At 34.0% G+C, this 27789-nt stretch overlaps 2 protein-coding genes and 1 non-coding gene across 3 annotated transcripts; 2 read left to right on the top strand and 1 right to left on the bottom strand.

Moving 5' to 3' along the window:
- Positions 1-11616: 11616 nt before the first annotated feature.
- On the top strand, positions 11617-14227 carry LOC133314222 (uncharacterized). The gene is made up of 13 exons (XM_061515663.1): positions 11617-11637; positions 11753-11817; positions 11865-12010; positions 12094-12190; positions 12290-12414; positions 12586-12670; positions 12749-12881; positions 12968-13077; positions 13213-13336; positions 13463-13645; positions 13727-13792; positions 13897-14035; positions 14175-14227. Exons 1-13 carry the CDS (start codon positions 11617-11619, stop codon positions 14225-14227), a joined length of 1347 nt encoding a protein of 448 aa, XP_061371647.1.
- Positions 14228-19096: 4869 nt separating this feature from the next.
- Positions 19097-21186, bottom strand: LOC133314221 (uncharacterized). The gene is made up of 6 exons (XM_061515662.1): positions 20857-21186; positions 20219-20724; positions 20030-20123; positions 19746-19927; positions 19497-19638; positions 19097-19429 (listed from the first exon to the last, which is right to left on the bottom strand). The coding sequence occupies exons 1-6, from the start codon at positions 21184-21186 to the stop codon at positions 19097-19099; spliced, it is 1587 nt and encodes a 528-aa protein (XP_061371646.1).
- A 6095-nt stretch (positions 21187-27281) lies between these two features.
- Positions 27282-27387, top strand: LOC133314225 (small nucleolar RNA R71). Its single transcript, XR_009751919.1, has one exon. It is a non-coding gene; the product is annotated as a small nucleolar RNA R71 (small nucleolar RNA).
- Positions 27388-27789: the final 402 nt, after the last annotated feature.

Raw genomic sequence — 27789 nt, 5'->3', positions numbered from 1 at the left:
TATATTGTTCTATATTTGTGTGAATTGAAAAACTCAAAAAATAAGTATGAACAAAATATAGTAAAATTACAGTAATTACATGATAAAAAAAGTTTAAGATAAAATTATCTTCTACGTATAAATAAAATTATGAGACCCATATGGAGTCATGTAAAGAGGAGAAAGAAAAAGAAAATATAAGATATATATATATATATATATATATATAAGATAAATTTTATTTTCTATAACATTAGAGACATTTTTTAAAAACTATGTAGCCCATAAGCTATCATCATCTGATTATACAACCCGTCCCTTGTCTCAAGCTAGCCTGGGGATCTACCATCTGTTATTAATCAAGGCTCCTGATAATCAACGAATGATTATCTAATTCGGTGCTACTCCACTAAAAGCCCGAACTTGAACTCCAAGATTAACAACACTTATAACATGAATATGCATCGCCCCTTTGTAGAATGTCTATAATTGATTGACAAGTTTTCTGTAACTCAATCAATTATTTATTCCCTTGACTATGATAGTTTCTCTAATGGATTACATGCACTGGCCAGTGTCTTTAATATCCAAGTACTGAAACATATCAAGGGGACATATCCTACAAATTTCATGTTGTTTATCTCATAAATACCGATAATCAAATAATCTCACTCCCAAAATACCGAGTTATTGGTCGTCAATAGATCGAACCTCACCCGTTGGTAAATCAAAGAATGAAAACTATTTGATTACCTATTTATAATAAACTCAGGATTAAGAGCAATCACATAACTATAGTTAACTGGAGATTTGATACCTTATGACAGAAAAACAACCTTAATCAAATCTCTCCTTGATCCTTTCAATGTGAATGTTAATTCACACCAATATTTTACAATGATTCGGACAAAATCATTTCATAAAATATTGCAGCATGAATAAAGTGCCCAACTTTATTTAACGGCTGTGACTCCATTCATCAATTGTGAGAACCTATGATCATGTCCTCCATGAACGTATCCATATGATCATATACTCCACAATTTGATCCGGACCTTTATGTTTGTAAATAGTGCGCAAAATAAATAAATAAAACCTTATTTATGAAATTCAGAAAATTATTTTATTGTTTCATCGTCTTACTCCAAGAGCACAATGAAACCAATAACTCCATTTGCTTAATGCAAGTCTAGGATCCTCCTAAGACCCAAAGAAGTAACATGCCTCTCGAACACAAGTTCAGGCAAACTCTTAGTAACTGGGTCTGCAAGATCCACCTCTAATGCTATCTGAGTTTAGTGAAAAACTCATAGCTCGAGATTGATTTTCTTGAGTCAATATCCACTTGAAATAACTGAATTTTTGAAAACTCAGCTTTTCAAGACTCCCACTAGAATATACCAGCATATAATCTCTCGTTCTCCAAAGATACTTGAGTACATGCTTAACAATAATCTAGTATTCCTCTAGGTTCAAAATGGTACTATCTCACTACTCCCACTGCGTGACAGATGTCTGGTGTAACGCCCAACATGATATGCATGAGTCTACCTTTGCCAAAGCATAAGATATCCTGCTCATGCATTCTTCCTTCTCAGGAGTCTTTGGTTACTCCTTAGGAAGATGAATTCCATATTTGAGAATTTATAATTGTTCTCTTAGAATTCTCATGTTGAACTTTGGCAAGAGTTTTGTCAATGTAAGTAGCTTGAAGTGATGCCAACAACTTATTCTTCCGGTCTCATAAGAGTTTTATACCAAGAATATAATTGGCTTCCTCATTACTTCCATACCAAAACACTAACTTAGCCAACTCTTTATGCTTGATATTACCTCCACATTGTTTCCAATAAGAAGCAAATCATCTACATAAAGTACCAGAAAAACTACTGTCTTCCATTGGATCCTTTACATACAAATACAAATCATTCATCAAGATTCTCTCAAAATCAAAATTTTGATAACCTGATCAAAACTGATGTTTCAAGACCTGGATGCTTGCTTAAGTCTATGAAATAGACTTTCACAACTTGCATACCGTGTGTTCCTACTCATTTGCTATAAACCCTTTTGGTTGTTGTATGTAGATATCCTGACATCCAACTCCCAAAATGAAATCTCATAATTGAGACTTATAGCAACTAAGAGAATCTGGATAGACTCAAGCATAGCGTCTGGCAAAAAATGCCTCCAAGCTAGCTTTGAAGGTTTTCACCTTTCTGTCCATCCTCTCTTTGCCTTTTATGTCCACATGCACCTTGTGGGTTTTACCCCTCTTGGTGTCTTTACTAGGACAGAACAGAGTTGAAATACAAGTATTTAATCTCATTGTTCATAGCCTGAGCAACACTTGATCAACAACATCTTCTAGTGCATTATCGTAACTAGTAAGATCAATATCACTCAACAAGAGACAACTTGAGAGTTAACAAGGTTCTCTCCCACTACGAATGTACTGCACTAGACCTTGTGTATTTATAGGTAAAACAAAGAGTGGGTCAAATGATGTATCTTCAATTTCTTAAGGATCCGCTTATCCTTGATATTGTTCCTTTACATGTGATACTAATATTTCTACTAGTTTCACTTATATATTATCATGTTGAATTTCCAATCATGGTTCTCTTGTTTGTTCACTTAGAGATATATCTATCCCCTCTTGAACAATCAAGGGAACAGTGGATGAAGCTTCTAGAGATTCTGGAAATTCTTGATCTGAGATAAATCTCATCAAGAATAACCTAACTTAAGAGCTTATAATTTCTTATCTAGTCCTCCTTTAAGAAAATCATGTGAGTGTTCACTTAGATTATCTTGTCCTTAAGACTAAATAAGAAATCATCCTTAGTTCTCTTAGGGTAGCCAAAAGATATGCACTCTTCCATACAAGATTTCATCTCATTTGACTGCTGTTGTAGGACGTGTGCCATAGCACCCTAAATCCGAATATGGTTTGATCTGGGCTTGCACCCTTTCCATAATTCTTTAGGTGTCTTTACAACAAACTTTGACGGAACCAAGTTAAGAAGGTACATTTCCTTCTCTTAGGCATCTCCCTTGAACAACATTGTCAAAGATGAATCACTGAACATGATCTTCACCAAGTCTAGAAATGTTTGATTTTTGCATACTGCAACTTCATTCAACTAACGCGTTCTTAGAGTTGACAGTTACGAAAACTATCCCCTCTTAAATCAGATAAGACCTGAACTTACCAGACAGGTAGCCAACACTTTAGTCAGACCAAAGTGTTTTGATTTGAACACCTACATGTTTTTCTGCCTCAGACTTAAACCTCTTGGAAATTTCCAAAAGCTTTAGACTTATGGCGCACTTGGTTCATCTGTCCAAATCCAGAGTAAACATTCGTATAATGAAGTACTCATCACCTTTTCTGGTCTGAACGCTAAGTGGTCCACATACTTTAGTATGTACCAGTTCCAGTTGAATAGTTGCGAAACCTTTTTGGCCCTTGTAGGATTGCTTGGCCACTTTACCTTCCAAATAGGACTAACATGTAGCTGTTAGTTAAAAGATTATTGAACTTTCAGTCCCTCTTTTAACTAAAACATGTTTCCTACTTGAGATAATATGACTCAATCACAAAGGCCAAAGTTATGTTTCATTTGACACTTTTATTTCTTTAGTGAAAGTTCTTGTTCATCATCCTTTCCATTCAACATAACAAATTTAAAAAGGGTATAGGACATAGGTAATAAAGACTATTTAAACAATGTACCAGAACAAAACAAGACGAAGATGAACTTCGAAATGTAACTGAGGAATCAATTGCATTGTCAAACCATGTTTGAACCAAAACAACTAACAAAAATTGAATTCCTCTTGAAATCCGGAACAAATAAACAGTCACCCAAAACCATAGTCATTAAATAACTTGTCTTACTGCAAATGCAGACACAAGTTCCCATTTTCAAGCTTAAAATATCTTTGTCCACTGCTGACAGGCATACCATGTTTGAACTACTGCTAAGAGTAACAAACATAATCAGTGATTCCTGAATCAATGATTCATTCACTGATCAGGCCTTAATATACCCATGTCTGGTTCTTTTCATCACCTCTAGGCAATTTTTCTTTCAGTGTCCCTTCAGTCTGCACTTGAAGAACTTGCCTTGCGGCTTCGTCATAGCAACTGGTTTGACAACTGATAACCAAGTTATTTTGTTCTTGTTACCACCCTTGGGTTTTCCCTTGGATTTAACAAGACTCTTAGCAAAAACTCCACCGACTGCATTCTGTCTAGCAGAGCTGCTAGACGCAGTAAACATGTCATTAAGAGTCTGAAGCATTTCTACTCCACTCTTAATCATGTACACTTGCTTCTGCAAGTATTTGGAAAGACTGACAATAATATAGCAGCGAACTACCATATCTGCCATTTCCCAATCTGAGAAATGCATCTTAGTTTCCTTAGACGCATTCTCTGCAGGTTGCTATGGCCCTTGCATTGTCAGGACAAATTTTAGCTTCCATGTTTTAGAACAAAATCAAAAATTTGCTTTTCACTTATTCATAGTTGGTACCATCTATAGGTTTTTGACTCAAAATCATTTCTAAGATATTTTCTGAAAAAACATATAAAGCACACAATTACAAACAAATAATGCAATAAACAAACGAAGTGCAAGTAGATTCTCATAACTACTCTTGTTTATTGTTAACAATCCTTCAGTTTATCTTTACAAGGCTTACGATGGGCAAGTCACTTGTAAAAACCAAAATTGTTATTTGGGCCTTCAGTGACATTGCCAGAGCCTCGATGAGAGGGTTAACAATTTTACCAAAGTTGAATGTAATTAACCATTGTTTAATTTCAAAATTATCCTTAGTGTCTAAGTATTGCCGACGATGGGCCGTACAATACTTTACTAAAATTTTGAAATTATTAAGATTTAATCTAGTGAAATCTGATTATCCTTATCCGATGGGGCTTCAGCCATAACCATCTCACTAATAAACCCACAAATGGAGCCCGCAGGTTTTAAAATTAATTAATTTTTAAAACCTTCACCCATTCAACATTTTTGTTTGAGAATTTTCATAAGCCCTGTCGAATTCATTGTTTAATTTCAAAATTATCTTTAATAACTTAGTATTATCGACGATGGGTCGTACAATACTTTATTAAAATTTCGAAATTATTAAGGCCCAATAAAATCCAATTATGCTAATCCGTTGGGGCCTCACATGATTATTTTATTGATAGGCTCACAATGCGCCTGGAGGTTAAATTAATTTCTTAATTTAAATCTCCTCCCATAATTATTTAGGTCAAATCTAATAAAATCCAATCATGCTTATTCGATGGGACTTCACATGATTATTTTATTAATGGTCCTTATAATGCGCTTGAAGGTTAAATTAATTTCTTAATTTAAATCTCCTTCCATTCAACATAAGCAATATTTTCCAATTTCCAAGATTTATTTAATTGAGAGTATCCTTTGTTTGATTTCAAAAACTATGTAAGCAAGAGAACGTGCATCACTTAGCTTATCTGAATTTTGAAATCATAAATGTCCTAAAATCCGGTCATGATAGGCAGCGTGTGCTTCACGCAATCATGATACATGATTGTGGTATGCAGCGTGTATATAAACTCTCTTTTCTCTCTAGTGCCTCCTAGGGTTACAGACATCATAAACACGAAGAGGCAGACGTTCATCATCTGAACGGTTACCCACATTGTAGGTTTATCATCAAAAACGCGGAAGCGCATCGTACTGATGTGATGAGGAATGAAGAACATCGCTTTAATTACCTGAGATAAAGCAGCGAGCGTGACAATTTTTCACGTTCTGTTCTCCTCCTCAAGCCTCACGATCTTCAGCAACGCACCACGAACAGTCGCAATTCTGCTCTACGGTTGATCTTCCAGGCTATGACTCAAGGGGGATCAGGAGGAGAACAGAACGTGAGAAATTGTCACGCTCGCTGCTTCATCTCAGGTAATTAAAGCAGTGTTCTTCATTCCTCATCACATCGGTACGATGCGCTTCCGCGTTTCTGATGATAAACCTACAATGTGGGTAACCGTTCAGATGATGAACGTCTGCCTCTTTGTGTTTCTGATGTCTGTAACCCTAGGAGGCACTAGAGAGAAAAGAGATTTTATATACTCTGCCCAATCCAAGACTAACCCTAAGCTTCATGGGTTGAAATTAGTCTTTTGGGCTCACTCTCACTAAAGCTATTGGGCTTAAGTGAAAAGAGCATATTAAACCCAACAGAAACTTCGTTTTATTCTATGTTATAGAGAGAGAATACAAATCACTCAAATACAACCGAATAGAATGGAGATTTACCAGTCCAAATCTTTGAGTGTTGTGTGTTTCTTTCAGAACCCGAATTATATAAGCATCTTCCGGCTAATCAGAAGCAGGGCGGTGGAGCGTCAGAACGATTAGGGTTCCACTGGCCAATGACTGTCTCTTGCCATCAGTAAGGTCCAGTGCCGCGTGTTTTTTTTAAGGGTAGTTTTGTATTTTTTTTTAAAAAACTAACTCCGTTAACTTTAACTTTGGATGGAAAATCAAGTTAGGGGGGTAAGTGATAAAAACGTTTTAAGTAGGGGTGTAAATGATTAAAAATTTTAAGGAGGGGGTAAGTGATTGTGACTAAACTTTCAGGGGGGTTTTTGAAGTTTTCCCTAATTTAATTTAGTAAGTAATAATTTCCTCTACATATTGGGCGAATCTCTCTAATTGGGTGTTTTTTTTTAATTATTTCAGAAGAAAAATAAAAAGGAATATCGCAAAATGCAACAAAATAAACTCTCGTCGTCATTACAAATTAACATTCAGGGTATTGTTCATCAACCGATCCAAACCGATTCAAACTACGGTGATTGAACCGAAAGATGATAACCATATAAACCGAAAATCGAAAAAACCCGCAAATTTTAATTGGATGGGATCGGTTTTCGGATTGGTTGATGAAAACCGATCCAATCCAATCCAATATATTAATTTCTCTCTACCTACTTGGGTTTTTTCTCAATAATATCCCAAAAATTTCTAAATGCAAGACCCATTAACCCATCAACTAAACCTAAGAAAAAATCTAGTCACATCTCATTAACAAAATTTCATTTGTGTAGAGCTTCATATCTCATTGCCAAAAAAAACTATATTATCATTTATTAATGCTTTTGTATTTCAAAAAAAAAATTACAAAGTCAATATATACAAAAGATATTGTTTGCACAATAATCATGAAATAAATTTCAAGGTGTGTGACCTCTTTTATCTTAAAAAGAATGTAAGAACTTGTTTTGAAAGTAATACTAATTGGAGAGAAGTCAGACATAGCACCTGCCTGTAAAATCCCAGAAAGAACAGAAAGCAACCTTGCATCTTTGGCCAATGTGGTATTTGGTTAAATTGTTTGCTCTTTTCATTAGGAAAGATGCAAAGGTTTATTTTGTTCAAGAATTCTTTACTTTTTTTTGCTGCAAAATTGTTTCTTCATCTTGTTTTAACTAGTTTTTTAGAAATTGATCAAATTGTTAGGGAAACCAGGCAGGGTCAAGGACCTTGAAACCTTGTAGTGATGAGAAAAAAGAAAGGAGATCTAATTTTGAGAACTCTGAGGATGAAAGGAGGTCAAGAACAAGAATCGAATCTCTCAAGAAGAAAGCACTCAGGGCTTCGCCCAAATTCAAGCATTCTCTAAAGAAAAACCGAGGCCGGAGAAAGAGTGATGGGCGTGTTAGCTCAGTTTCCATTGAGGATGTTGAGGAGCTGCAAGCTGTTGATGCGTTTAGGCAATAGTTGATTACGGAAAAAACATGATGATTTCCATATGATATTAAGGTGACCTTAACATCGTGCTTTCTTCTTGAAAGAAGAAGATTCTTGACCTCCTTTCATCTTCAGAGTTCTCAAAATTAGATCTCCTTTCTTTTTTCTCATCACTACCGGAGAACCCCTCAAAACCTGGCAAAATCAAAACATTTTTACAAAAAGTAAACCACCAAAACAAAAAATAGAGAAAAATAGAGAAATGTTTCAAGGTCCTTGAAACTGCCTGGTTTCCCTAACAATTTGATCCAACTTCTAAAAAAACTAGTTAAAACAAGATGAAGAAACAATTTTGCAGCAAAAAAAAAGGTAAAGAATCCTTTAACAAACAAAACCATGCATCTTTCCTAATGAAAAAGACCAAACAATTTAACCAAAAACCACATTTTGGAGGGGAGCAAGCCAGGGTTAAGAATTAAACCCCCACACTTGGCAAGTTGTAAAGGTTAGGTTTGCTGAATTCTCTTGATCTAAAGTCTCAGAACCCGCAAAGTTCGCATCTTTCTTTCCCTCATTCAGAAGAAACCTTAGGCTGAGATGAACGAAACAATAAAATGCACAAAAACGAACAAAACACATAAAAAGAAAGAGAAAAGAAACTGACAGGGTCTTGCAAAACGATCAAGTGGACCGGACATTGTGCTATAACATGCAACGATGATTAATGTCGCAGCGAAGCCACATTCACCACTCAGAAAAACCCTAAGAATTCAGCGGAGAAGAGAAGAGAAGAGAAGAGACTCGTTTGTGTAGCCGTCGGAGCTGAATTAAGAAGAGAATGTTCGCGAATCACGAGAAGAATGTCCATCGATATTTATACTCCAATCCAACACTGCACTCTCTCTCTCTCTCTCTTCTCTCTCTGTCTGCTATTAATTCTGATTAAATCATAGCATAATCAATTAATCGTAATAATTGATGAAATTAATTCTGATTAAATATAATTTGGCATAATAATCGCCGGTCAGAGTCAGAGACCGCTAGAAAGAAAGAGATAGAATAACTGACACGTGGCGGTGGAGAAAACAGAAAGAAAACGAAATGAAGCCAAGCATGTAGGTAGGTTTTTTTTTTTTTTTTTCAAAAAGAGTTAAACTAAAAAAAAAGAAAGAAAAAGAAGAAAAGGAAAAAGAATAAGGGAAAAGCGTCCCAATGATTAGGTCAGATATATGGCCTGCGTAGTGACAAGTCACTATTCCCCTACTCTATTCTTTTTGTCTGAAATATTTTATATTGTCCCGGATCATCGAATTTTTTTAGTGCTCCTTCTCATAATATCAATTTTTTTTTTTTTTTTTTACCCCTGCTATTTTCTCTCTCTTTTTAAATTTTACTTTTCTATTTACACTAAAAGATCACCTAAAAAATGGTGGTCTTGGTACATATTAAATGCTCTCCTTCTTGTCGTCTTGACCATTCTGTAACAAAACTATTGGCTTCGTCAATAAGAGTAGTGTTGCATTTGTCGTGACACATTAATTCTCTAGCGGAAAAAATATTTCTGTATTTCATGCAGATAAGTTATCTATATTTATTCTCAAAATGACATTGTTTTGATATTGAAATCTTAAAAAATTATAAATATAAAGACTATTATAACCATGAAATAAATTAAAATTACAAAAATACTATGATTTTTGCTCAAAACAACATCGTATTGGAATTAGTTATCTGCAGTAACTGCAAAAAAAATGAATACACTCTTCTTAATATATTATTTATGGGTTCGCTTTTTCTGCAGTTATTGCAGATAAGTTATCTGCAGTAAGTCCAATATGACGTCGTTTGAGGCGGAAATCATGATATTTTTGTAATTTTAATTTATTTCAGGTTATAATAGTCTTTATATTTATAATTTTTTAAGATTTCAATATCAAAACGACGTCGTTTTGGAAATAAATGCAGATAACTTATCTGCATTAACTGCAGAAATATTTTTTCCATTATTTATTGCTACATCATGTTTTATTGAATCTTTTTGGTCTTTACGAAATTTATTCAGTTACAGAAAATATATTATTTGTATTTTTTGTTTTGTTTTTTTTTTAAGACTTAATAGCACTTTTAGTTTCTTTATATTAATTAATTTGTTTTTATTTTATTTTTTAACAATTAATTTCTGAATTTTCAATTAAAAAAAAACTATGTTGCTACTTCCTTCGTTTGTTTGTTGCGCAATTATTAACTTAAGTTAATGGTGTTTTGCCATGTGTCACTCCCTCCTTGCATCTCAGATTTCTATTCATACCACTACCCACTTAAAAACTTTCCTTCTTTGGCAAATTCGAATTATTAAATATTTTAAACATTTTAAAATACGAAAAAAATGGAAAATTAAGTTTTTGTTCAATTAAGTTGTAGTGGCAACAACTCATTAATGTATATCTGACTGCTCTTTTAATTTTCAAATTTGAATTTGAATTTAAAATTTGAAATTTGATTTTTTAATTCTAAATGGTGACAGGCAACTAATTTAAATCTATGGCATCGAAATCTGGATTTTTATTAACCTGATTCAGTGGAATTCAAAAAAATTCTTTTGTTTTCCAAAAAAAATAACAAATTTCGTACTAATCAACAAAATCTCACCCTACAAATTTCGTACTTATTTTTAAAATTTAAGTTTGGATTTTTTTTTAACCTTGATTCACTATAATTCAAAAATTTACAATTTTTGAAAAATTAAAAATATTTTCTAATTACTCGAAATAACTCAACCTACAGTTTAAATGTATAAAAATAATAAATTTGATTAAAATATTTGTTCCTCATTTTTACAGTTTAAAATTTGAATTTTTATTAACCTTGACTAAGTGGAATTCAACAAATTTCTGTTTTTTTCCATAAAAAACACAATTTTAAATACTAAAAACATCCAACCCTACAATTTAAATTCAAGTCTAAAAAAAAAAATGGAATTCAAACTTTCGGTTCTGATTTTTTAAAATTTAAAATTTGATTTTTTACTAACACCCTTTTTTATATTCCCTAAACCCTTTTCCTTCTCTACATTTTCAACAAACATTTTAAGTGGTAGTCAAAAACTTACTTTTGTTTTCCAAAAAAAAATATTTCCTACTAATCAACAAAATCCCAACCTACAAATGTCGCACTTATTTTTAAAATTTAAAGTATGGATTTTTTTTTAACCTTGATTCAGTGTAATTCAAAAATTTACAACTTTTGAAAAATAAAAATATTTTCTAAATACTCGAAAGAACCCAATCTACTGTTTGAATGTATAAAAATAATAAATTTGATTAGAACATTTGATCCTTATTTTTGCAGTTTAAAATTTGAATTTTTATTAACCTTGATTAAGTGGAATTAAACAAATTTCTGTTTTTTTCCATAAAAATCACAATTATAACTACTAAAAACATCCAAAACTACATTTAAATTTAAATCTAAAAAAAGAAAATAAATGGAATTCAAACTTTGGCAAGTTTGCTGACGTGTCGAATGGTGACAAGCAACTCATTTAATGCTGACAGGAAACTCATTTAATGTTAAATAATTAAAAAAATACATCTGCTTTGTTTTCTATACCAACGCTTCATTACGTTTCTGTTCGTTCTTCTTATTTTTCCTTTTTTGTTGTTGCTGCTGCCAAATATCTGCTGATACACGCATTGCTTCCTCAACATCTGTTCTTGCTTCTCTCTTTTTTCGTCTTACAAAAAACATGTTTTCAAAATATAATTTTTTGAAGGATGTCAATCCTGCCAAATAGGACTGGAGGATTAATGTGAAGGTGTTTCGTGCTTGGAAAGTTCCTAATTTTCAACATAGAGATTTTGACGACAATGTTGAAATGGTTTTATTGGATGAACAGGTAGTTGTATGCGTTTTTAAAATCTTCCATCTTTGCATATTTTAAATCTTCCATCTCTATGCAAGTTCCATTTTAATTAACGTTATTGATGTGAGTTGGTTGCGTTCTTTTGTAGGGTGGTAGGATCCACGCCACTGTCAAAGGTTCTTTGCCGGTGCAAAAGAAAATCCATGAAGGAGAGTGTTATTTTATAAAAAGATTTGGAGTTGTATTCGCGATGTGTTCAGGCCAACCAAGTATCAGTATCGTTTGTCTTTCAACTTGAGGACTGATGTTAAATCAATTGTTGATTCTGATATTTCTTCAAGTAAATTTGATTTTGTTGATTATGACATCGTTGAGAAAGAAACGTCAGACTCTCCTTATTTAGTCGGTAATGTATTTTTCCTTACTGTTATCCAATTTCTAATTATTGCATTTTTTTCACCAACTGTTTGCTGCCCTCTTTTTTTGTAGACGTCATTGGTTTAATCTCAGGAATTGGGGAAGTTTGTGATCGTGTGGTTTCTGGTAGGAAGACAAAAATGGTAGTGTTGGAGCTTGACAGCCTGAGGTATTTAAATTTTTTTAGCTAAATACATTAATTTTGTCAAGTTCTGTTAGCTTATATTTTTTGTGTATTAACGTTGTGCTTGCTGCAACTCATGTGTAGGGGTCACAAGCTGGAGTGCACTTTGTGGGAGCAATATGCGGATGAGGTGCAGTCTTTTTTGGCAAATAGTGACACTCATCATAACGTCCTGATAGTCCAACTGGGAAGGATAAAATGTTTTAGGGGTATGTTTTTTCCAAACGAAATGTTATTTTACATTTTTTTGTCTTCTGTATTCTATTTTTGTTCATTTTATTTTAAATATTTTTGGCTTCTGTATTATGTTTTTGTTCACGTTATTTTAAATTTTTTTGGCTTCTTTATTCGGTTTTTATCTGATATTTTCAACTCGATAGGTAAGGTCGGGATAACAAATACAAAATATACAACAAGGATTGTCATGGATTCGAAGGTGCCAGAGATCGTTGAGTTCAAAAAATGGTGTGTTCATTTTTCTTGAACTCATGTGGCAATTTATTCGGTTATTCATTGATGGAATTATGAATTTTTGCTTTATAGTCTTTCGGCTGATGGTGTGGAAAGCAGTTTGAGGATGACTCAGTTGTCTACTCAGTCCTCCTATTCTTTCGAAAAGGATTTTCTTAGGGAGACTGAAAAGAAGTCTATCAGAGATGTTAAGCTTTGTGGTGAGGTAAATATCGATTTTTTATTTTTTGCTTATCTTGAATTATGTCAAGTCTGTATCGATTTTTTAAGCTTTGATGGTTTATATTTAAGGTTATGACATGCATCACGTACGGGACTATAAAAGCTATTGAGAGCAAATACAACTGGTGGTACAAGTCTTGCAAAAAATGTCCATTTTTCGTTTGTGAGGATTTTGAAAAGTGATACTGTAAGAACTGCCAAAAACATTGGGAAGATTATTATCCGAGGTAATATATTGTTCTTCGTTTATAATTCGTCTTTAATCTGTGTCATTAATATTTGTTGCTGATATACAATTTCGAAAAAAATTCCAGATTTAGTGTTCAGGTCAGAGTTGTGGATAACACATATTTCGCGTCATTTCTTCTGTTTGATCGCGACTGTATGTCTTTGTTGGGAATGAGTGTTGGTGAAGTGCGCGAGCTGCATTTCAAGAGGGTTTGTATTATCATTGCTGTGTAATAGCGAACATGTATTTTTTGTCGCTATGTGCACTCTGTTTGCGCTGTATTTATTTATTTTTATTTTTCAATTTATTTTTTTTCCTTTTCCTTTTTTTTTTAGGGTGCAGATTTGGATCAATTTCCAGAAGAGTTAAATGTTCTGAATGAGAAGTCAATGTTGTTCAAGATAAATGTGAAGCAAAAGGATTTGAACTCATACAGTGAGCCCAAATATCAAGTTTCTAAAATTTGTATGAGCGAAGACGTGATCTCAGCGTTCATTAAGTCTCTTATAGATCCAAATGTATGCTTCTTATATATTTCTGTTGGATATCCATTTTTCTTATTCATTTTGTTGACTGTTGTTGGTTGTTGTATATCACAGGATGAAGCAAATTTCGATAATGCTCGCGAAAATGAAGTTGTATCGTCGGAACCAGAAAAGGCTGCGGTAACCCATTATTTGGATTTAGATTTATGTTACGAAAAAAAATAACAAAAATACTTGACGTAACTTTTTTTTATTATGAAAAAAAATAAGATGTTGAGAGTCAGACTTGTGATAGTGCTGACATTGGTGATATCTCTCTGACGATGTTGACACCTGTGATCAATTCTCATGATTCCATTGCTGGAGAATTTAAATTTTCAGCTGTTCAGACGGCGAAGAGAATAAAGCTTGAAAAAGAGTTACGTATTTTTATAATTTTTATTTTTATTTCAGCGGTATATATATATTTCTTCTTTTATTAATATAATATGCAAACCATGTCATTTGCTTACGCAAAGTCAAAACACTGATATTTGAATTTTTTATTTCTTTTTTTTAATAGATTTGATGCAGAAGCAGATGAGAATACCCCGTAGATTGGGCTACTGTGACTGAAGAGTGTTGTTTTGTGTCTTCGGACAGGATGTTTATTACAACAGAATGTTCAATTGCCGTTTTTTGCTGGAGTTACATTTTTAAATGTTGACATCGTTTTTTTTTAACTGAAATTTATTAAATATTATGTGATGTTGAATTTGCTGTTAAATTTTATATTGCTTATCTATAGCATCGAAATCTGGATTTTTATTAACCTGTTTCAATGGAATTCAAAAAAATTCTTTTGTTTTCCAAAAAAAATAACAAATTTCGTACTAATAAACAAAATCACAACCTACAAATTTCGTACTTATTTTTAAAATTTAAAGTTTGGATTTTTTTAACCTTCATTCACTGTAATTCAAAAATTTACAATTTTTAAAAAATTAAAAATATTTTGTAATTACTCAAAATAACCCAACCTACGGTTTGAATGTATAAAAACAATAAATTTGATAAAATATCTGTTCCTAATTTTTTCAGTTTAAAATTTGAGTTTTTATTAACCTTGATTAAGTGGAATTCAACAAATTTTATTTTTTCCATAAAAAACGCAATTTTAAATACTAAAAACATCCAACCCTACAATTTAAATTCAAATCTAAAAAAAGAAAATAAATGGAATTCAAACTTTCTCTTCTGATTTTTTGAAATTTAAAATATTTTCTAATTACTCGAAATAACCCAACCTACGGTTTGAATGTATAAAAATAATAAATTTGATAAAATATTTGTTCCTTATTTTTGCAGTTTAAAATTTGAATTTTTATTAACCTTGATTAAGTGGAATTCAACAAATTTCTATTTTTTTCCATAAAAATTGCAATTGTAACTACTAAAAACATCCAAACCTACAATTTAAATATAAATCTAAAAAAAAGAAAATAAATACAATTCAAACTTTGGCAAGTTTGCTGACGTGTCGCTTTCTCCGTCACTTTCAGCTTTGTGTTCACATTACAGAATTTTAAAAACCTTTCCTTCTTTGGTAAATCAGTGAATAAAATAAAATAAATATAAAAAAAATCAATTTTTTAAGATTAATTCGATGGACAAGATTTTTTGATTTAAATCAATGGTCAAGATTTGTTGTAAAAGTTGGTGGCAGACAGCTCATTAATGTATATCTGACTGCTCTTTTAATTTCCAAATTTCAATTTAAATTTTAACTTGAAATTTTAAATTTGATTTTTGAATTCATAATGGTGACAGAGAACTCATTTAAATCTATGGCATCGAAATCTGGATTTTTATTAACCTGATTCATTGGTATTCAAAAGAGGTGGCAAACTAGCCTCGGCCCGGAGGGCCAGCCCACCAACATATTTTTAAAATTAAATTAAAATTTCATTCTTCTTTTTTATAATTAAATTCATAAATCTGATTTTAATTTTTGTAAATACAAATTTATAAAATTCCAAATACTAACGACACAAATCTTTGCAAAAAATAATTGTTTATTATTTTTTTTAAATGTGATTGTAATAAATAAAAGTTCATATTTTAGATAAAATATAAAAACCTAAATGCGACTATAAGAACCTTATTTTGTGGATAAATATACAAATCTATTACATGTTGATAGTTAGATGTGGCAAACTGGGGCTCAGCTCGCAGGGCCGGCCACCAACATATTTTTATAATTAAATTAGAATTTCATCATTCTTCTTTTACAATTAAATTCCTAAATCTGATTTTAATTTTTGTAAATACAAATTTGTAAAATTTCAAATGCAAACGACACAAATCGTTGCAAAAAATAATAATTTATTAATATTTTGTAAATCTGTTGTAATAAATGAAAGTCCATCTCAGAAATAAAATATAAAAATCTAAATGCAACTATAAGAACATTTTTTTGTGGATAAATATAAAAACCTATTACATGTTGATAGTTAGAGACTTATTCTTAAAATTTCTATAATTAAATTAAAATTTCATACGTATTCTCTTATAATTAAATTCCTAAATCTGATTTCAATTTTTATAAATTCAAATTTGTAAAATTCAAAATACTAAGGACCGAAATCATTGCAAAAAAATAATTATTTATTATTATTTTATAAATCTGATTGTAATAAATGAATGTCCATCTCTGAGATAAAATATAAAAATTTAGATGCAACTATAAGAATTTTTTTTATGTGGATAAATATAAAAATGTATTACATGCTGTCATAATGCTGACAATTAGAGGTTGCAAACTGGACTCGGTCCGGAGAACTGGCCCGCCAACATTTTTTTATAATTAAATTAAAATTTCGCCCTTTTTCTTTTATAATTAAATTCCTAATTCTGATTTTAATTTTTGTAAATACGAATTTGAAAAATTCCAAATACTAACGACACAAATCTTTGCAAAAAAATATTTAAGTATTATTATTTTGTAAATTTGATCTTTCTAAATGAAAGTTCATCTCTGGAAAATACTGAAAGAAGATGAGTAAAACTTTGTAATTTTTAAATGACTACAGACAAGGTAAAATGCAGCAATATACTTTTATGTGTTGCGTTAAGAGTGAATCGCAGAATGGGTTTTATAACTTTTGCAAGTATACATTACACATCTTTCTTATTACCTTGATGTCAAGCACAACATTTCATTTTTTTATTACAAATACAGTATATTAAGTTGCAAATCACTTGGATATTTTGAATTTTAATTAAGTCTTTATAAATTAATCTTTTTTATTTTATCATCATCGCGTTAATAATGCATGTTTTGTTACCTGCATAAGTTAGTATGTTTTATAGTGCAGCTTAACATCGTTATTTAATTTGAGACTGAAGAAAGATATATCTTTTTTGTTTATTCCTACATCATGCTCTTATATTTTAACAAAAAATATTATTCATAATATTTATTTTTAATTTACGGAAACTTTTACCAGACAAACAAATCGATTTTTTTCCCCTGTGCATCGGCACGGGTAATAAACTAGTTAATATCATAAATGACGTGACTTTAATATATATATATATATATATATATATATATATATATGTATATATTGTTATTATATTAATAATTATGTCTGCAGACATAAGAAATTAATTTTTGTTTTTTTTTATTTGACAAAGAAAAAACTATTTTAAAGAAGTTCTTTTTTTCTTTATAAACAAAAGGCCTAAGCCCAACCCAACAGAAAAAACAAAGAAAAGAAACTAAAGACTACACACCATATCGCGTGGTCTACTAACAAAAGCCAAATCAGCCATCAATAGAAGCCTAATACCAGGAGGAGGCTCCCACCAGATTCTTTTAGAAATCTGCTCACGATCATCTAAAATGGAATTAGCCAACCAATCCGCACAAGAATTCCCCTCCCTGTAAGTATGCTGAAAAGACACTGCCCAATTTCTTTGTACCCATATCCGTATACGAGATATCAGAAGACACTGACGGATTGCTACACCATTTTTGGTTAGCAGAGTGATTACAGAAGAAGAATCACTTTCAATGATCACATTACGGTAGCCAACACTCCAAGCCATCTCTAAACCCTTAAGCACACCCCACAACTCAGCTTTGAAAGAGGTACAAAACCCCAGCCTATAGGCAAAACCACCCAGCCACTTACCATTAGCATCTCTCATAACACCACCACAGGCTGCAATACCAAGATTACCACGAGCAGCCCCATCAGTGTTTACCTTAATTATACCAGGAGAAGGAAACTGCCAGGAAATATCAATGGTCATTGTTCTTTTCTTAGCAAACCTATTTGAATGATTACAACCCGCATTGTTTATATCATCAACCAAATTCCGAATCATTCTTACTCTATCAAAAATCGAGAGCAGACTAGAACCATGGTAAACTTCATTTTGCCAGGCCCATACCTTCCAGCAAGTGACAAAGAAATAAGACAACCAAGAATCAGCCACATTACCTGCCAACCTCAACTTGAAGTTAAACTCTAACCAGCTATCCAAGTCACCAAGAAAGAAATCCTGCATACGATCATGAGGCACCAAACAAGACCATATGCTCTTCACCTGCTAACAGTCCCGAATGATGTGAAGCACTATCTCACTTTCTAAACCACAAAGAGGGCACAAATCATCCCCATTACCCCAACTAGCAATTTTAGCTTTAGTTAGAAGCCTCCCATGCATTACCTTCCACATAAACACTTTAATCTTTTGAGGACCAAACCACTTCCACCAACTGGACCAATTGAATCTGCTAAGACCATCAGAAATGGACTGATTAGTTAAGGAACAGTAGTTAGCCTTGACAGACACGTCACCTTCACTAACCAGATTCCAAACTCTCCTATCAGGACCATCTGCAGCATTAGGAGCAAGAGTTCCAAGCAATACATTAATGATATTACTAGGAAACCATTGCTTAAGAAACAACCAATCCCACTCCCCATCAGCAGTAACCACATCTGCCACATTAGCATCAAGTCTCATACTAGGATCTTTTCTAACAGTACACTCAATTAAAGATTGGTTTGGGATATGCCATTTATCCATCCAAAAGTTAATTTTAGTACCATAACCTAAATCGTAGATTAAATTCTCCTCCATAACCTTCCAAACTCTACACAAATTCTTCCATAACACCGAATTTGAATTTAAAGCCTTAAATAAACCAGACCTTCGGGAATTAGCTGCATATTTAGCATGTAAAACTTTGATCCAAAGTTGATTTGATGCTGATGTAAACATCCACGCCCTTTTTGCAAGGAAAGTATCATTCATTACCTCTAACCGTTTCAAACCCAAACCTCCATCCTTTTTAGGCTTCGTTATGATCTTCCAATTTATCAAGTGATGTCTCCTACTATTCTCCTTGTCTCCCTAAACAAAATCCCTCTGTAATTTTTCTAACTGCATGCAAATAGAAGAAGGGATCTTAGTGCTTTGCATTTGAAATTAAGGCATGGCAGCCAAAACAGAATTTGTCAATGTAATGTGACCAGCTTGGGATAAAGTTTGCTGATTCCAAACATTTAGCTTACTTTTGACTTTTTCTACAATCCCCTCATAGATATTCTTAGAAGCCCTGCCATGTCTCATCATTGACCCAAGATAGCGGCCAATATTTTTAACATGCTTAAAACCACTTCTCTGAGTAATATTAGCAATAACCTCAACATCTGCATTTTTGGAAAAATAGATACTGGTCTTCTCCACACTAAGACTAAGACCCGAAGCTTCTTCAAAAAGAGAGGCATTTGTTAAGGACCTCAAATTGATCAACACTAGCTTCCATAAAAACCATAAGATCATCAGCAAAAGCAAGATGTGTAATTTGAGGACCACCCTTACCAACGCAGATAGGCTTCCACATTCCACCATTCAAAGCAGTCAAGAAGATATGAGTTAATTTCTCCATAGCAAGAACAAACAAATAGGGAGAAAGGGGATCACCCTGTCTAATACCCCTAGAAGGAATAAAATCACTAGTCTTGCCTCTATTCCACAACAATTGATTTTAGAAGACTCCACACTGCTCATGGTCAGATTAACAAAATGATTAGGAAAAGAAATCTCGTGTAAAACACTTCTCGGAAAATTCCACGAAAGCTTATCATAAGCCTTGATCAAATCAATTTTAATGGCCATAAAAGCTTTCTTACCCTTCATCTTATGCATTGAATGAACCAATTCCTGAACAATAATTATGTTATCCTGAATTTGTCTATTAGGAACAAAACTCACCTGAAATGGAGAGACTAAGTTTTCCATCAACGGCTTCAATCTCTGCACAAGAATTTTGGACAAAAGCTTATACAAGACTGAACAAAGGGAAATAGGTCTAAATAGAGAAATAAAATCAGGATTCTTCACTTTTAGGATCAAAACCAAAAGAGTAGAATTGATCTCTGCAACCAAAGAAGGATTGGACCAAATTTTCCTAACTGTTTCAACAATTTGACAATTCACAAACTTCCATTGTCTTTGAAAGAAAATAGTAGGGAAACCATCCACACCAGGAGCTTTAAAAGCTCCCATAGATTGCAACGTAATAGAAATCTCATCACTAGTAGGTACCTCTCACGAGATTCAGATGCAACAGGCGCCCAGAAGCTAGGAGAAGATAACCACCTACGAGAAGTGGATTCCTCAGTAAACAAGTTCCTGTAAAAATTACAGACATGGTCTTTAAGCTCCTTAGGCTCCTCAATCCACTGGTTAGTATCCTTTTTAAGCCTTGAAATTTTATTGGAGCTCCTTCTCACTATAATTCTCAAGTGATAGTATCTAGCATTTTTATCAGCATCCACAATCCAATTATGTCTTGACTTTTGATACCAAAGCATCTCCTCTTCATCCAAAACCTGATTAAACTCCTTCTGCAAATACTTCTCAGTATCTTGTAATCTCATACAGTCTGAGCTAATCCTTTGAAATTGGACCTTCTCAATCTGCTGCATTATGAACTTTTTCCTCTGATGTATATAGCCATAGACATGATTATTCCAATGTTGAAGCTTAGGAACAAATCGGCACATCATTGACTTTATCTCTGATCTACGGTCCCAATTCCCAACCATAAGCTCTTCAAAATTAGGATGATCCATTCAAGAAGCAAGAAACCGAAAAGGTCTCTCTTGCCAAGAATTATTTCTTTTTGAAATATTCAATAAAAGAGGATTATGATCAGAATGCACTCTAGGGAGAATTCTAACCTCAGAATTTTGAAAAGCTGTTCTCCAAGCAAGATTGACGCAAACTCTATCAAGTTTTTTATAAACTCTATCCAGGTGATTCCATTTTGGACCTTGCCATGTGAACTTAGGACCAAAGCAACGAAGCTCATCAACCAGACAACTATCTAAGAACTCAAAAAATCTGCCACACTTAGCTCTATCAACTTGAGATCCACCCTTTTTCTCACTAGCATCTTTGATACCATTAAAGTCACCAGCAACAACCCAAGGAGTACTCATATTCTGACTGAACTGATAAACATCATTCCACATCTCATGACGCTCCTCTTCTCTAGGGCTAGCATACATAGTTGTACAAACAAATTTAATATGGTCACCGATATAAACCATCAAATGGAGAAATTGCTTAGATTGAGGAATAATATGGACTGAAGATTTATTAGAATCCCACATAGCCCAAATAGCTCATGAGAATCCAACAGCTTCTTCAAAAATAGCTTGATTAAATTTCAACTTCTTCATCAACTTCTTACTGTTAACACTACTGGAACGGGTTTCCATTAACACAACCATACAAATACCATGATTATCAACTAACATTTTTAAGGTACGACCAAGGTTAGGCTTAGCAGCACCTCTACAATTCCAAAAAAGAACAGACATTAATCAAAACGTTGGGAAGTTGCAGGAATACCTTACACCTGCGACATACGTGTTGTTGTATTTTTTCCAACACCACGAGAGCTCACAATACCTTTGGACTTAATAGAAACACTTCTCAAAAGACTCAACTTCGGGTCAGGAGGCTTAGGATTTTTATTTTTCCTTCTACCCTCCTGCCTAGTCTCAACTTTACTATCATGCACCACCAAAACCGGCTGTGAATCATAATCAATCATTACATTCTCAGCCACCTTCCAATCTGAACCAATTGAACCTTGAGAAGCTTGCCCATCTAATTTTGCTTTGGCAACAGACTGAATTCTTTTCAAAATTGTTGTTTCATCATGTGTATTCATATCTTCATAGACCTCATCGTTTAGAATATTATCCCACACTAATTTAAAGGCATTCTCCATCTCAATCAATTTGAGCGTATCATGAGACGCTTTCCTCTTCTCCTTTTTTCCATCTAAAGACACATCATGGCTCCCCACGATAAGATCTCCTTCATTCTTGTCTTTTTTCTGACTAGTAATAACAGCAGTGGACTTACCTTCCTTTATACCAGTACCCAATTCAGCCTTATCTGATTTAAAACTGATATCAATTTGCTTCTGTAACACATCATTCTTCTTCTACAGTACATCATTCTTCTTCCCTTGATAATTGTTCCTCCTCTTCTCACGAGAAACCACCATCCAAGGACCAAACCCCTCCTGCTTATCCTCCTTTTGAACAATATTGATTTGATCATTAACCAAGACAATTTCTCTACAAAGATTAACCTCCGTAGCATCCTTACCAACATGGTTTGAACTCCTATTGGTGCAATTCTCTGACCTATGCCCAAACTTTCCACAAGTATAGCAAATAAGATGCAGTCCTTCATATTCCACTTTTTTGTAGCGACCCTTGATGCTCACCGGAAAGTATACCGATCGCACAAGTAATATAATGACAAGTCAAGTATCGTCTCCACAGGGATTGTGATCGTATATCAAATAATCGTTCCTTTTAAGATTGAAGGGTTCAAATAATTGTGACGAAATGTTTTGGCTTTGAGTAACAATAAGAACTAAAAGTAAGAACTTGTTTTTGGCTTTTTGTTTATGAGAAATAAAATAGAAATTGATTTTGTAAAATGAGAAAGCATTGTAGCTAGAGTACACTCACTGAATGATTCTCACTTCTTACTTTGAATTGATTTTCAATATTCATTTATATAATTACTCAGATAAATTATTATCTAAAAGTATTAATAGTTAACCCTCAATTCCTTGCAAGGTTAACCCTTTAATCCCAATTGAAACCCTAATTCCTTGCAATGTTTCTCATGGCATTAAGCAATGAACTCAATAATTTTAGCATCTGCAATTAAATATACATCTATTCCTAGCATGCATACCAATTGTTATCCTACCCCCTTTCAAGATCAAAATCCCAATATTCTTATCTAGGGTTATAACTATTAGATTGATCAGTTCTAATAAAGAAAATATAAAATACGCACAGGGTAGAGATAAAGACAATTATATAAACGAATAATCATAAACCAATCCGTCGTAACAAGGGTTCACATAGGGTTTGTGACCCTAACTACAATAAAAAGAACTTAGCCAATCATTATCATGACTAAAAATTCAATATTCAACATACTTGATAAATGAAAAGAGGAAGAATGGAAGAAGAAATAGATCCTTCAGAACTCTCTTTGAGTACAACCATCGTCTCTGGTCTTCGGAATCGGATTCGATTAATTCTGTAAAAGGCATCCTATTTATACGCCTCTTTTCTTTCTTCCAAAAATGCCCTTGGACAACACGGCGTAATTTTCCCGTGAACCTGCGCAAGTTGGCGCCGGTCGGCGCCGCGCTTCTGCCTGAAGTGTAAAAGTCGGAACTGTCTTCTCGCAAACCGGCGCCAGTCGACGCGGTGCTTCTGCCCAAAATTGCAATTCTTCAAAAATCGGCGCCAGTTGGCGCCACTTGCAAAACACCGGTGTGGACTTCGAAGACTGGCGCCGCTAGGCGCCGTGCCACTGCCAAAATTGCGTTTCTCCATAATCTGGCGCCGGTGTGGCGCCATTTCGCGCCATGTTGCTAGAATTTTTACTGTGCTACACCCGTGTGGAGTCGCGTCAACAGGCTTTTTATAATTTTGTAATTTTCACTTCTTTTACCTGTTTAAGCACAACCAATAGGTGAGAAATATCATTGACATAGAAAGAATCAATATAATAAGCAAATATGTATTTAAATTGCTCTTTTATGACTCAATTCTTATCAATTTTAACTTAGAAAACTACATCTGCCAGAGGCATATCAAATCATTCCCAGATTTAAACGTTGTTGTCCCCAGCAATGTACAAGACTCAATCCAAGACATATTCAATTAATCCAACATAACAATCCATAGACACTCTTAGACACAATATTCCATGCATGACTGACCCAATATCATAAACTCCCAACAATGTTATCAGCTTATTAAAGATACAAGTCTACATTGATTACCCCTTACACAGATAAATAATGTCCACTCCACACTCAATGTTTAAGGGTATCATGATCACTCAATTAATCACAGCTATAACACTACCATGGGCTTGATCATATTCTCAAAATTCTTAAAAATGAAGAATCAAACACATGCATCAATTGATCAAAAGGACTTCACAGGTTGTAACTTGGCCGGGTTAAAGGGTAGGAATATATGGATAGTAGCTCAAACAACAATGAGATTGAAAAACTGATATTATTTCACTTTAACACGTTCAACTCAATGGTTTTTCTCCACTAACATTCCTATAGAATTTCGGAAATTAATTTATTTCAACTACCTTTTATGCACATTCATTCTTTTCCCTTTTTTTTTTTTGCTTTTTCCTTTTTTTCTCCCTTTGTTTTAAGGGCACAAACTTGACCTTTGTGGAGCTTACCTCAATTTCTTTTTTTATTTTCAACACATTAGTAATTCAATCTCAATCAAGTTAAGTCACATAAATATAGGCTAAGCCATCAATCAGGCCACAGGTCATTTATTAACAAATTAAGTTCAGGCTCAAGGGGCTAGCAATGGAAAAATTCATACATGTGGGTTATTTTGGCCATGAGCTAACAAGAACAAAATGCCTTTATCACTTCAATCAATGCATGCATTACAGAGAAACAGATCAAGTTCTAGAGTGTTACAACAGTGAGGTCTCTCAACAAGAAAATTCAGTTTTTAAGCTCAAACCTCACAGCTATGGTATCAGTATAGACTCAAAAAAATTGACCTCAGACATTATCAGAATTTCACAACATCAGTTCAGACAAACGAGCAATCATGCAATCCAATTATACCTATGCAATGTTATGCCAGAAAGTCATACAATATACTTCCAAGAATTTAGTCAAGCACATTAACTGGATAAGCACATTTAAACCTGAGAATTGCTTGAAAAACATATCAATATATTTTTTATTTAATAAAGAGCAACACAAAATAACTAACTAAAATAAATAAGAAAAATTAAAAGAGTTTAGAATATCTCCCTTGATAAAAGAACCGCAGTTCCAAAATGCTTTCCTAAAGCCTACCATTCCTAGATTTAAAGAATTGATGTCCCCAGCAATAATCAAACCAAAAGATGGATGATAAACCTGCACCTTGGAACAAACTGTGGCATATAGGATAAACTATAATGCGCACAATAAAGCATCAGAATGTTTGGGAAATATACCAACTTAAAATAGCAAAGTACTAAAAAGAAAAATAAACTAATATACACTAAATCTCTGTCAGCAAGGAGATTTAATCAATCCTCCATGTCATCTCCCTCAGCAGCATGGGATGACTCAGCAAATGGAGGATCTGGTGGTTCTAGATGCATAAGTGCATGAGACCACCATTCCCAGATTTGATTCCAACCGTGAATCCATGTGAGGAACTCTTTGAAGTATTGTTTCCTCTGAGAGACAGAGTCTCGGTGCCTCTTCTCACAGATTCTCCTTTTGGAAGCCTTCATCCTCCGGTGATCCGCACACATCTTTCAACTAGTATCAAAGAGTTTCACCACTTCCTTTCTCATTGCCTTCTTTCTTGTAGGATTACGCCTCCTTTGAGGCTTCCTCACATATTTGACATCATCCTCCATGAGACTTTTGTGGGTACAAAAAAAAGCACTTATATGTTTAATATCAGAAATGGACCACCCCAACACAGTCTTGTGCTCCTTCAATACTTCAATCACCGCCTCCTTATTACCCATGAAGGTATATTTCAGAGTTTCAGGAAGCTCCTTCAACTCTATTTTTGGGGCACCATCTTCTTTGTCAGAATCATTCTTTTCCTCAAGAACTTCAAATGCTACATCCTTCCTTCCTTAACAGGAACACTCTCTTGCGCCTCAAGATCTTCATCAATCTTTTGACTAGAAGATTTTTCCTCTTTCCCCACTTGCTCTAAAACATCAAGTTTAAAACAATCGCCTTTGTCAGAAGATTGTTTCATAGAGTCAAAGACGTTGATGGTAATTGTCTCATCATTCATCCTTAACTCAAGCTTTCCATTTTCAACATCAATCATGGCCCGAGCAGTGGCCAAGAAAGGTCTACCCAGCAAAAGAGGCATCTCAGTTCCCCCTTCCATGTCCAACACTACAAAATTTGCCGAAAAGATGAACTTGTCCACTTTCACAAGAACATCTTCAATTATACCACTAGGTTTCCTTATGGATTTGTCAGCGAGTTGAAAGGTCCTTCATAAACTTGGCATAATTGGGCATATTAGCCAAGGCTTCAGCAAATGGAATATTAATATGAAGCTTTCTGAATATATCCAGGAACCTTTCATAATGTTGTTTCTGGGCATCTTTCTTGAATCTTTCCGGATAAGGTGCCATAGATCTCATGTACTCAGGTTTCAACTCATGCTTCTCTTTTGCTTTTTCTTTTTCAGCTAGCTTCACCACTTCAGCAGGTTTCTTAATTTCTTTTTCAGGTTTGCTGCAGGATCCAGCTTTTCTTCAACCTCCGGAGATGGCAGTACTTTACCACTTCTGGTTGTGATGACCATACAATCTTCCCTCGGATTAGTAACTGTGTTACTAGGGAAGGTACCTGTAGTTCTATCAGCAATTTGCTTAGCCAGTTGGCCAATCTGATTCTCTAAATTTCTGATAGATGCATTTGTATTTTTGGTATTGGCCCTAGTCTCCTCCATGAAAGCACTAGAAAGCCATTTGTCCAACTAACCTCTCCAAATTAGAAGGTTCCTTGGTTTGGATTGGTGGAGGCCATTTGTCCGTGCCTTGAATCTTCCGTTGATAATTACTACCTCCAGCAGCAAAATTTTGACCTCTTTGAACATTTTGCTGCTGAGGTCTCTGATCATACAAAATGCCATTCACTTGTATTTGTTGAGATGAATCCGAAGCCAGCAAAGAAGAACATTCATTAGATTCATGGTTGCCCTAGCAATATTCACATACAACAGCAACAATTTGAGCCTGAACACCAGCAATATGCATCTTATCAAGCCTCTCTGTCACAGTTGCCATTTGCTGAGACAATAATTTGTTTTCAGCTAGCATCGCATCATTACCTTCCAGCTGAAGGATACCTCTATTAGGCTTTGCTGACAACACTTCATTTTCGTTGGCGGCCATCCTCTCAATCAGCTCAAGAGTCTCGTTTTCCCTCAAAGTTTTAATAGTGCCACCTGCTGCACCATTCAACACTATCTGAATCTCAGGTTTGCAACCATTGAAAAAGATTCTCACCTGATTACCAGCAGTCAAGTTATAATGCGGGCACCTCCTCATTAAATCCTTGAACCGGTTCCATGCTGCACACATTGATTCACCCTCAGATTGAGTGAAATTGGTGATATCATTCACCATCTGGTTGTACCTCTCCATCGAAGAACTCAGCAAAGAACTTCTGTGATAAATCATCCCAGGTTGGAATGCTTCTTGCTGGTTGTCTTTCCAACCAATTGAGAGCTTTCCCTTTAACAGAAAAAGGGAACAATCTCAACCGGATTGCATCATTAGACACCTGAGGGTGTTTGGTTGAGTCACAGATCATCAAGAATCTGTTAATAAACCTGTGAGGATCTTCACTCTCCTCTCCTCCAAACTGAGCTCTCTCCACCAATTGAATATGAGAAGATTTGATCTCCCAATTGTTGTTGGCAACATTAGGCTGAACAATGCTCGAGTTGGGCCTGTTAAAAGATAGAGTGAGAATGGAATCCATGAATGGATTATCTGCATCATTATTTGCTGCCATAATTTGTGCTTCT

Source organism: Gastrolobium bilobum, unplaced genomic scaffold (assembly GCF_033153095.1).
Source record: "Gastrolobium bilobum isolate Gb01-03AN ecotype WA unplaced genomic scaffold, APGP_CSIRO_Gbil_v1 utg177159, whole genome shotgun sequence".
NCBI lineage: Eukaryota > Viridiplantae > Streptophyta > Magnoliopsida > Fabales > Fabaceae > Gastrolobium > Gastrolobium bilobum.
The sequence above is the reverse complement of the archived record's forward strand: the minus strand, read 5'-3'. Positions and strand labels throughout refer to the sequence as shown.